A 12,182-nucleotide genomic window follows, 5' to 3' on the forward strand; every position below is an offset into this window, starting at 1 on the left:
CAGGAGTACTGCATATTCTGTGCCTCAGCTGTGAACATAAACTTATTGTTATAGAAATATTTCTGAGAGCACAAAGCATGAAGGTCTGGATTTATCAGAATACTTCAATGTTTAGTTGGACACTTCAGAACCTCCAAATGGAACTGTTCTGGTGTCATCATATTTCCTAAAGTCTTTAAATTTTGTTTTAAGGTGGTAGACTTAATGTTAATATTCAGTCACAAGTGCATTTTTGTGAAAACATAATTTATTCCCATTATTCAATTGTATCTACAAAGGTCTAAACTAACTAGGTCTAAACTAACAAAAAAAGTGTCAAAATTTGCAAAAATGAGAACATTTGGCAAATATTGATATAGTGGGAGTTATATTCTTCTTTTCTTGTACTTGTTTTTCTCATCAAACTTGAGAAGTGGAAGACAAGCTGTGAGGCTGTTCTGCAACAGATTAACTTTCATCATTAAAGTGGATTTTATATGGAAACAAAATGCAACAAGACATTAGATTTTTACAGTTATTTTTTTATAAATATGCTCAGTCAGTGTACTTGTGTCTTTGTTATGTCATCTTAATACCAAAACGATGGAGGAAAAAGTTATAATTAAAGGTTCCTTAGTCCGCATTAGCAAAACAACTGGGGATCATTTTGCTCTTCTGATATTAATTAACACAAACATTTCTTATACTTTGCTATTCAGATTAATTTAAGAAACAGTTTAGTTTTTTTTTTTTATTCATTGGATAATCAAGCTTTACACATTTTTGGTTTTATAAAATAAAATGATAAAGATTTCACATAAGTTAACTAATTTGCCACTAATATAAATGTTATTTCCCTCTTAATCACCAGGCCCTTTCAACCATGTGAAGTCTAGTCTACTCGGCTCTACCTCCGATTCAAACATCAACAAGTACAGCACCATCAACAAGATCCCCCTGATAGCACTCAACTTCACAGAAGGTGCCGATAAGAAAGCTCATTCTCCCCCAACCTCTGAGAAAGCCATCATAGCACCGAAGGTCAAAGATAGAACTCACAACGTCACGGAAAAAGTTACACAGGTGAGTTAAGAGTTTAGTTTTACATTTATAAATATATATCTGTATTAATAAACATATGTTGGCAATATGTTATAATAATAATTATTTTTATTAATAATAAGGAAAGTACCACTTACCCCAGAACTTTTAGTTCCTTTAGGTGTGTTAATGAAGCATACTTTATCCTGTTTTTAAAAAATAAGACAGTTTCCACTGTGGTTGAGAAGTTTACAATGAACCAATCTCTACTAACTCCAACCCATTGTTCTAAAAGCCAATACATACTCCGCAAGAACAGATGAATCTGTTCTCTCTCAGAGGGGTGCAAGAACAAAATGGCGTCATTCTGTTCTTACAGGCCTGGTTTGGGAGATGTTGCAGCTTGTTCTTGGCACATTATCTGGGAAGAACTTTTTTCTCCCATGGTGTCTGAGAAATATTAAATTGTGGTGCTGCAGTGGGACCTATGAACACATACTGGAAGTTCTGCTCTTTATTTTTTATAAAATGTCCTTGCCTGCAAGAGTTGTGTTTTTGTTCTTACAGCCTTAAGTAAAATAACTAATTTATTTGTTCTTCTTTAGTATATACAGGCCTTAAAGCAGGGATCTACAACACCAGTCTTCAAGATCCACGATCCTGCAACTTTCAGATGCATGCTTCATTACACCTGAATCCATTGGGGAATTACCTTCTCAGAATGTCAAAAACATCTACAGAAACATGTTAAAGAGCCATTCATTTTTATTCAGGTTTTGTTGGAGCAGGGATACATCTAAACGTTGCATTACCGTGGTTATTGATTACAGTTTACCCACAGTTTCCTTGCTACCTTTTTTTCTTTTACTTTCTCACAATATCCCCACCACTCTTTCTTGGCTTTAGCATCTCAGCCACTAAGAATATATATGAAGTGTGGGAACTGAGGGCGGCGAAAGTTCAACAAACAGGCCAACTATATTAATGGCATGCAAGAATTTGCATGTTTCGCATTCGAAACATAATATTCAACTAAATATTGAACTAAGCAGTCTTTGTAATTGCGATGTGTCACTAATAGATACTGCAAAAACAAATGTGACTCGATATATTGTGCAAGTCTATTAGCAACATGCAAAGAAAAGACTCAGAAATCTTATATTTAGACTTCCTCAATATACAGCAGCTTTCTCATATACAAATGAAGCACCATCATCTTTAATAAATGCTTTTCCTCTTTGCAGACTTTGATTTGAGGCTTTGAGGTACTGGTGACATATGAACACTGCATGTACTTTGTGATGTTGGCATGACCAAATTTATAATTCATGTGTTTGAGATGGGGAATGTGATGAAAAGAACAGATCCAAGAAAGAGCTCCATGTCTCTCATCATTACTGACACACTATTTTCTGCTTTTAGAGAATCCTATATTTGTCTAACATTTGAAATTAAACTAAAAGAAAAAACAAGTAGAGGAAAACAAAAAACAAGTGGAAGGCTCGCCCAACCGGAGCATCTATGATAAATTACTATCAAGCCAGAGTTCATTTATCTTAAAAAATCAGAACCACTTTTTGCTCATTAAAGAAATTGCATGATAATATTTCATCTTCTCCTCAGTTAATCGACTGAGCAGTGAATTACTTGATTTATGAGTATCTTTTAGGTCTCAGTTGTTAAGATTACTCGGTAAATTTAATATGACAATCTTGATTACACTATTGCAGATAATAAACATGTAAGAAGATGACATAAAATTGGATTATATAAAATACACGTAGATATTGTCAAAGTAGATTGGTGGTAAACCGTCTCTCTTTCACTTCTCCAGGTCCTCTCACTTGGAGCTGATGTACTTCCAGAGTACAAACTCCAGGCGCCCCGCATTGATAAGTTCACCATCCTCCACTACAGCCCCTTCAAAGCAGTATGGGACTGGCTGATCCTGCTGCTGGTCATCTACACAGCGATCCTCACTCCTTACTCTGCTGCTTTCCTGCTCAACGACCAAGAGGAGCAGAGGAGGCGTGAATGTGGCTACTCCTGCAGCCCTCTCAATGTAGTAGATTTGATCGTGGACATCATGTTCATCATTGACATCCTCATAAACTTCAGGACCACCTATGTTAACCACAACGAGGAAGTTGTCAGCCATCCAGCTAAAATAGCAATCCATTACTTCAAAGGCTGGTTTCTCATCGATATGGTGGCGGCAATTCCTTTTGACCTTCTGATCTTTGGCTCGGGATCAGATGAGGTTTGTTGTCTTTGATGCATATCATGTATTCTTGTATCCACTTTTAATGCCATTGAGCTTTTTTCCCATCATCCGAGGCATGGCTGTTTTATTAACTGGACTCATTTCCAAGGGGAGTTCCTTACGGCCTGAAATTTCCTCTTGGATATGAAAGGATTACTTTAAATCTGGTGTTTTTCCCCTTATGTGTATTTCTTAACATCTTCTTTCTTACTTTCTGAATAATCCTCATTCCAGTATCCATTAACATGGATTCATGGCTTAACAAATGGCAATCAATGGTGCATTTATGTTAGGACCAGACCAGAAGGGTTATGTACACAGCTGGGGATGTTAAATGGACATTGGCAGGCTGGCTGCCAGCTCTGTCGGCTTGTTTGTCTGGCAGGATATTTCCCCTAAGGCTCTGGATCCACTTCAGGGTTTTATCATGCTTTGTGGCCACTCCATTACACCAGAAAAGCTCGCGATTATAGACCATAATCATCTTTTCTATCACTGCTGCTGCTAGTGCTGAGTCATTTCACTGGATCACAACAAATCAAAAAGGAAATGGGCGTCTAGGTTTTTTTCCTTTCACAAAATTAAAAAAATGGCTAGCTTCAGCAAATTGTCAATGTAATTGACACATTAAGATGACATCTCAGTTCACAGCTTCTATTTATAGCCTCTCAGCTTGGTGTTGATAAATTTTAGACTGATCTTGCAAAGTTCTACTCACCTTTGTTCTCATTCAGGAAAGTAAAGCAAGTGAAGCAGTAGCAGACAGTTTTCAAATGGCTCATTTAATTTATAAGGTTAATAAGATGGCTTTAGCCTACAAGCACTTAGCCAAACCTTAATATTAGGATAGAAAATGTTTAAATTGTGAGATTTTAGTGGTCTACCAAAAGATTGCTCACAGTGTCAAACTCAATAGAGCTAAAACACGTATTACACAGTGAGAAAAATATATGATAGAAACACAAAATAACTGAACCTGAAAAAATTTTTTAGGCTGTCTGAGTTGTAATAAGAAGGAAAAACACTAAATCCTATGTTAAAAATTGAGTATACAGGTCCTTCTCAAAATATTAGCATATTGTGATAAAGTTCATTATTTTCTATGATGTAATGATGAAAATTTAACATTCATATATTTTAGATTCATTGCACACTAACTGAAATATTTCAGGTCTTTTATTGTCTTAATACGGATGATTTTGGCATACAGCTCATGAAAACCCAAAATTCATATCTCACAAAATTAGCATATTTCATCCGACCAATAAAAGAAAAGTGTTTTTAATACAAAAAACGTCAACCTTCAAATAATCATGTACAGTTATGCACTCAATACTTGGTCGGGAATCCTTTTGCAGAAATGACTGCTTCAATGCAGCGTGGCATGGAGGCAATCAGCCTGTGGCACTGCTGAGGTCTTATGGAGGCCCAGGATGCTTCGATAGCGGCCTTTAGCTCATCCAGAGTGTTGGGTCTTGAGTCTCTCAACGTTCTTTTCACAATATCCCACAGATTCTCTATGGGGTTCAGGTCAGGAGAGTTGGCAGGCCAATTGAGCACAGTGATACCATGGTCAGTAAACCATTTACCAGTGGTTTTGGCCCTGTGAGCAGGTGCCAGGTCGTGCTGAAAAACGAAATCTTCATCTCCATAAAGCTTTTCAGCAGATGGAAGCATGAAGTGCTCCAAAATCTCCTGATAGCTAGCTGCATTGACCCTACCCTTGATAAAACACAGTGGACCAACACCAGCAACTGACACGGCACCCCAGACCATCACTGACTGTGGGTACTTGACACTGGACTTCTGGCATTTTGGCATTTCCTTCTCCCCAGTCTTCCTCCAGACTCTGGCACCTTGGTTTCCGAATGACATGCAGAATTTTCTTTCATCCGAAAAAAGTACTTTGGACCACTGAGCAACAGTCCAGTGCTGCTTCTCTGTAGCCCAGGTCTGGGGAATGCGGCACCTGTAGCCCATTTCCTGCACACGCCTGTGCACGGTGGCTCTGGATGTTTCTACTCCAGACTCAGTCCACTGCTTCCGCAGGTCCCCCAAGGTCTGGAATCGGCCCTTCTCCACAATCTTCCTCAGGGTCCGGTCACCTCTTCTCGTTGTGCAGCGTTTTCTGCCACACCTTTTCCTTCCCACAGACTTCCCACTGAGGTGCCTTGATACAGCACTCTGGGAACAGCCTATTCGTTCAGAAATTTCTTTCTGTGTCTTACCCTCTTGCTTGAGGGTGTCAATAGTGGCCTTCTGGACAGCAGTCAGGTCGGCAGTCTTACCCATTATTGGGGTTTTGAGTGATGAACCAGGCTGGGAGTTTTAAAGGCCTCAGGAATCTTTTGCAGGTGTTTAGAGTTAACTCGTTGATTCAGATGATTAGGTTCATAGCTCGTTTAGAGACCCTTTTAATGATATGCTAATTTTGTGAGATAGGAATTTTGGGTTTTCATGAGCTGTATGCCAAAATCATCTGTATTAAGACAATAAAAGACCTGAAATATTTCAGTTAGTGTGCAATGAATCTAAAATATATGAATGTTAAATTTTCATCATGACATTATGGAAAATAATGAACTTTATCACAATATGCTAATATTTTGAGAAGGACCTGTATAAAAATTGTGTTTCCATATCAGATTATCAATTACAAAAGGAAGGCATATTTTTCATGTAACTACTTTTTGTGATTAGGTTAACAGATGCCTTTTTTACAGTTTTAGGGGTGCTGTGAATCCCTTGATTTTGATCTATATTTTATCCCAACATGTGAATTTAAATATCATCAGATGACCTTATATTTTACAATCCAGAGTGCTTTTACTTAAACAATTTGGGTTGATTGGGGTTGGCTTTGTGTTGTTGTAAAAGCCAGTTGATTAAACCAAGTAGACACTGTGTAGTTATACTGCTGTAATGCTAGTCTACATCTTCCACTGTATTTAAAGTAAAAATAGGAGATAAGCTGCACCAAACAGTTCAGTAAAGTATAAACTGATTTTACTGAATTGTAGTCATAATAGTGACATTTTTCAAACTATTGTTAGCACCATTAGCAATGCTAACTGAAACATTAGTCTCCACCTTATATCAAAGTCTTTCAACAGGCTCCCAACATTTCCATATTCTATATGCTATGTGCTCGACAGCGGATCAGTGTTAAAGCTTAGAATAGAAGAAAATCCTTCTGTTGTCTGTTAAAGCTCCTTTTTGCTAGTAAATTACAGAGAGTTGCTGCAGGAGTTCTCTCCATGTTTATTGTTAATGTCGCAATCTGTGATAACTTTCATCGCTCTAAATGTGTCATTATTTGTAGTTTTTGTCGAGGACCCGAACACAAGCAGGAGGTAGGCAAGAACTGTGGTTTAATAAAATAAAGCTAGACTAGAAAAATATAAGGTAAAAAACAGGCATAACAACAAGCATAACAGGGAATCAGACACTTAAGCAAAGAGGTCAGGAGGTACATATTCGAGGAGGGTGATTAGTGAACAAGGAAATTGAATACAGATTGACAACAGCCGGGAGAGAAAAGAATGAAGACAACAAATCATAGTTAAACACAGCACAAAAGAATGGTTTAGGTGTAAAACAAGAGGAAATACTAGGATAACAATGACAGAACACCAAAGCAATGAAAAAACAGAATACACAAAAATACATACATACATAAGCTTACTGTACCTTAGCCAATCATCATCACTTATGTCTTCCCCTTGGTCCTCCCTTCACCAAAGAAAAAAAGCTTAGTTGGCTGTGAGCCATGACAGATGGCAAGAACTTCAATGAGTAGCTTTGGTTTATAACGTGCCCCATTTAATTGTCAGTAACGGGGTTGTAACCTTGAAATTGGTTTGATTACTCGTTACTGAAAGGTAACGCTGTTAGTAACACTGTTTATTTTAATTCCCATCACTTGTCAGAAGTACCATGTTGGTAAAATTAAAGGGTTAACGTAACCTAAATCTGCCAGGTGTATGATTAATTGTATCTATACCCTTCAATGTTTTCACAGTTTTATAACAACCAACCCCATTTTATTTGTTTCTTAATTTAATGTGCTAGACCAACTTAAATTAGTAAATAATTGTGAAGATCATTGAAAATATTACATGGTTTTCATTTATTAAATTCTGGTCATCTAGCAGTCATAGTTGTTAGTTCAGTGATTGATTCAGAGCTGTTGCTATAGTTTTTGTATCTAATCTTGTTAAGTAGTCAAGCTGTTACCAATGTTTGTGAACCAGGCACTTCCTCAATATATATACATATAAAACCATCAGTCCTCAGATGCATCATCACTATCCATCCATATTTTTATAACCAGTGAACACTCTACTACTTTTCTTTCAGTGGTGCAGATCTCTTTCTGTGTCATCACATCTGAGAGTGCATTGACCTTTTCTTTAGTCCAATCAAGCATCACTCAACCATGATACTTCATACTGTATCATTATTCACTTCATCCTTTGCTTTGGTATCAGGTGAAGTAATATCCAGCAATGTGTAGCCTGACGGTAATTTGATTTGGCAATGCTAACACACAAACTAATAATGGATTTTCTGCAGACGACTACTCTGATCGGCCTGCTGAAGACAGCAAGGCTCCTACGACTGGTGCGTGTCGCCAGGAAGCTGGACCGTTACTCTGAATATGGAGCTGCTGTTCTGATGTTGCTCATGTGTATCTTTGCACTAATTGCCCACTGGTTGGCCTGTATATGGTATGCCATCGGCAATGTGGAGAAGCCCTACCTAGAGCACAAGATTGGCTGGCTCGACAATTTGGCGTTGTCCATAGGGAAGAGATACAACTACAGTGATCCTAACTCTGGTCCCTCCATCAAGGACAAGTATGTCACAGCACTTTACTTCACTTTCAGCAGTCTCACTAGTGTGGGCTTTGGGAATGTTTCCCCCAACACCAACTCAGAGAAGATATTTTCCATATGTGTCATGTTAATTGGGTGTAAGTATTGCTGCTTATGCATCTTTATCTTTTCTCATTTACAATTACATTTGCATTAGTATCATTAGTTGTTACACTGATCTTTTCTGATCACTGTCTTTATTTCAGCCCTCATGTATGCCAGTATTTTTGGAAACGTCTCTGCCATCATCCAGAGACTGTACTCTGGGACAGCCCGCTACCATGCTCAAATGTTACGGGTCAAGGAGTTCATCCGCTTTCACCAGATCCCCAACCCTCTCAGGCAAAGGCTAGAAGAGTACTTCCAGCACTCATGGACCTACACCAATGGGATTGACATGAACACGGTAAATTTAGGAAACCAACTCATTTAGAACCAAAAAGGATACCCAACCAAAGAAATTGCTTGCATTTTTACATTCCTTGAGTTAATGACTTTTGAGGATGCTAAAAATGGCTTTCTTTCTTTTCTTTGCTCTACATCTGGACTATCATCTCTTCATTGGTAAGATTAGGAGGTACATCTATTTGCTTACTTCTACTTTTGTTTTGAAGAAACTCAAAATTCTTATACTTTTCAATTATTTATGTGTAGATTCTTTATAGAAAAGGCTTAACCATATTTCAGAGCTTCAAAATCTATTTTTCTGATACTGGAGATAATGGAGGTAATATATTCATAATAAATTTAAATATTTAAGTCAGAACTAACATGGATTTATATCGCTTTTGTTACAGTTATTATAATTAAAATGTTACTTAGATGTGTAAAGTTTGTAAGTGTACTGTTGATAATTCAGATTAATGATATTACTTATCTGTAGTGTATCTTCCAGCACCCAGCAAAGTTTTAATACTTTGCGTCTTAGACGTTGCTAAGGCCTGCACTTTGATCATGTCCATAAAAATCTACACTCTTGTAGCAAATTACCAGATTATGTGATTAAATTATCACATCAATATTGTTTTTTGGCAAAAGGTTGCCAAGATCTCACCACGTTCAAATTGTTTGAATGCCAAATATTAACTTAGATTTAATGGCCAACATCTGCCGAACAGCATTTAACTGGATAGTTAATAATTTTATAAGTGGGGTTATAAGCTGTTAATGTCTTGCATGAACAAGATGCAGTAACTCTTATAGCATCATTGTGGTTAATGTTTATGCTATTTAGTGAAACGTAATGTTCACATTGGCCAGAAATGTACACAATACCTGATGATTATTTACATCGAAAAAGAAGGTAGGACGTGGTGCGTCACTTTTTTTTTTCTCTGTGAAACACTTTTCTTGTTAGAGTAACTAATTTTAAAGTAAAGTGGTGTAAAAAGCATATTACAGAGGTTTAACTGAAAGCTAACTATTGGGTTTTATTCCCTTTGTAACTTTCTATTAGGTAGTTACTTTGACTGGAGATACATTCAATGTACTGAAAATGTTTGACATAGGAGATCAAGTTGTGCCTCTGGAACCACCTTTTGATCTCCCAAAAAAAAACTTAAACAAATCCTGACAGTTCAATCATCAATAGAAAACAGTTCAGTAACCTAAAACTGAGACTGATCACTGCAAAGAATCTTACATAAATCCATAAAAGCTTCATATAGTGCTCATCTATGACTCAAAGCCAGTTATGTCAGTCAGATGAAGATTTAAAATGAACAGTGATCTGGGATACCTGTAATTGATTAAAGTGCTCCCTGCCTTCTTCCATTAAACATCTATTTTTTCAAATAGTAAATGTTGTGGTTTTCCATTTATATTGGGATATTGTGATTTATATTTTAAGCTAAAAACCTACTGTTGAAAATGTTTGAACTTGATTGGTAAAAAAAAAAAGAATAGCTTATCAGCATTGTTGTTTAAATAATGTTGTCAGTGAGCACAATCCTGTAATGAAATAAACAAAATGTGTTCAATTCTTTTGTGTGCTAGGATTGTCACTAGTGATGTTGATATGCAGGTTAATTAATTCATTGACATGATCAGCATCTGTTTTATACCTGCTATTCTTAATGGTGTACCAAGATGAAGATAATCTGATAGAGACCTAAGTTGAAAAGACCTAAGTTGCTTTGTTTGCTGTGTTTGCTGTGTTGCACTTCTTCAAACCTCAATACCTCATTTTACATTAGTGAAAGTACAGTTATTTATCTATTAGCTGAGGACAGCATCAGTTTGTATGATACAGTATATGTTGTTTAAAAGCATTTCTGTATAAGTAATAAACAATGTTTTGCTGACAGATTTTTCTTGTGTCACAGGTGTTGAAAGGTTTTCCTGAATGCCTGCAGGCAGATATTTGCCTCCACCTTAACAACAATCTTCTACAGGACTGCAAAGCCTTTCAAGGGGCAACCAAAGGGTGCTTGAGGGCCTTGGCCATGCGCTTCAGAACCACTCATGCTCCTCCTGGAGACACTCTGGTCCACAGTGGCGATGTTCTCACAGCTCTCTACTTTCTGTCCCGTGGCTCTATTGAGATACTAAAGGATGACATTGTGGTAGCTATTCTTGGTAAATATATATATATTCATTAACTGTTTTTACTGCAGTGCAACATAAGTTAGAGCTATTTTGGATGGATGGATGGATGGATGGATGGATGGATGATGGATGGATGGATATTTGTTGCAACTCCCCAATCATGCACCTCAAAAATGTACAAAAAACTCAAAATTCGAGTCATTTTCCACATAACACAGCTGTTATTCCTGTATAACAAAGCTAGAATTATTTATTGATCAAATACTTACAAAAGAGTAAATAATAAAGAAGCTCAACTGAGTTTCTGTGGGAGACACACCTGTTTGAGGAGTTATGGCCTGCATGACAATTAAAGAAGCGTTGAGGTGGACAAAGTTATTTTTTGGAAGGAAAACCCACATCCATTAGGACTTCAGGGAAATCATAGTGCTCTACCTCCTAGAAGCACTGGATCAAGTTCAAGTCAGTAACTTTCAGTCTGTGCCAGCACTTATTTTACTGTCTCTGGGCAAGAATTTAATTTAAAAAATTGGTCTATCGGTGGAAGAAATTTTATAAAAATGTACATAACATTGGCAATATACAGATTTATGCTGCATAACACAATAACTTTGTCTCAGTGAGATGCATCTCTATTATGGCTTTTGAAGAGAGAGCCTCTCCACCACCGTCGACTTCTTTGCTGACATTGTGGCAGGTGCAGGTAACATGCAGCAACATGTGGAACCTACTGATAACATAAAGCCAGGATTGCCAAAGGACCACGATTGGGTAGCACACGATTGGGTAGCACACGATTGGGTAGCACAGGCGCTTGAAGCTGTCATCTTTCACGTTTAGTTGGGAGAGAAATTCTGGATATCCATGCAAAATTCTAATTGGTAAAAATTTGTATTCAAACATGTTTGCATTTAGAGGTTCCACTGTACTCTCATATGTCTTTGTACTTGGAATGCTTATTTGACAAATAGAAGGTGGCATAACAACAGATGTCTTAATAGCATGTATAAAAATCGTTTGCCTGCTGTATACAGTAAATATTCTTTATTATTTTTACTCAAATGTAAATTCAAACAGATAATTTGTTTGTTTCACATTGCTACCACAAACTTCAATATATTTTATTAGGATTTTACAGGATAGACCAAAAGAAGGTAGTACCTAATTGTTAAGTGGAGCAAAGATGATACATGGTTTTTAAAACTTTTTACAGGTACAAATTTGAAAAGTGTGACATGCAGTTGTGTTCTTCTTGTCTTGATAGGTCTACAGTTGTGTCCAAAAATTGTGATGACCAAATAATTTAACAGTACTCTGTTAAAAGTAACTATTACATGAAAAAAGCAAACAGAATTTAAGGGATTTTTCCAGGCACTGTATATAATGGTTAAATGGGTGGTCTTTCTTTTTCTGATGTGCTGTCGTGGAATGTAATATTTTTGTTAAACGTTTCTTTTTTCCATCCTCATTAAGTC

The 12,182-nt window shown here is 36.9% G+C and overlaps 1 protein-coding gene across 1 annotated transcript in view; it reads left to right on the forward strand.

Moving 5' to 3' along the window:
* The window catches only part of LOC124871127 (potassium voltage-gated channel subfamily H member 7-like), a 53,544-nt gene that overhangs the window by 25,904 nt on the left and 15,458 nt on the right, over nucleotides 1-12,182 (forward strand). Inside the window, exons 5-9 of the mRNA XM_047370152.1 lie at nucleotides 851-1,062; nucleotides 2,855-3,280; nucleotides 7,859-8,258; nucleotides 8,367-8,567; nucleotides 10,483-10,737. Coding sequence (XP_047226108.1) covers nucleotides 851-1,062; nucleotides 2,855-3,280; nucleotides 7,859-8,258; nucleotides 8,367-8,567; nucleotides 10,483-10,737 — 1,494 coding nt within the window. The remainder of the gene's footprint in view (nucleotides 1-850; nucleotides 1,063-2,854; nucleotides 3,281-7,858; nucleotides 8,259-8,366; nucleotides 8,568-10,482; nucleotides 10,738-12,182) is intronic.

This window comes from Girardinichthys multiradiatus, chromosome 7, assembly GCF_021462225.1.
Source record: "Girardinichthys multiradiatus isolate DD_20200921_A chromosome 7, DD_fGirMul_XY1, whole genome shotgun sequence".
Classification (NCBI taxonomy): domain Eukaryota; kingdom Metazoa; phylum Chordata; class Actinopteri; order Cyprinodontiformes; family Goodeidae; genus Girardinichthys; species Girardinichthys multiradiatus.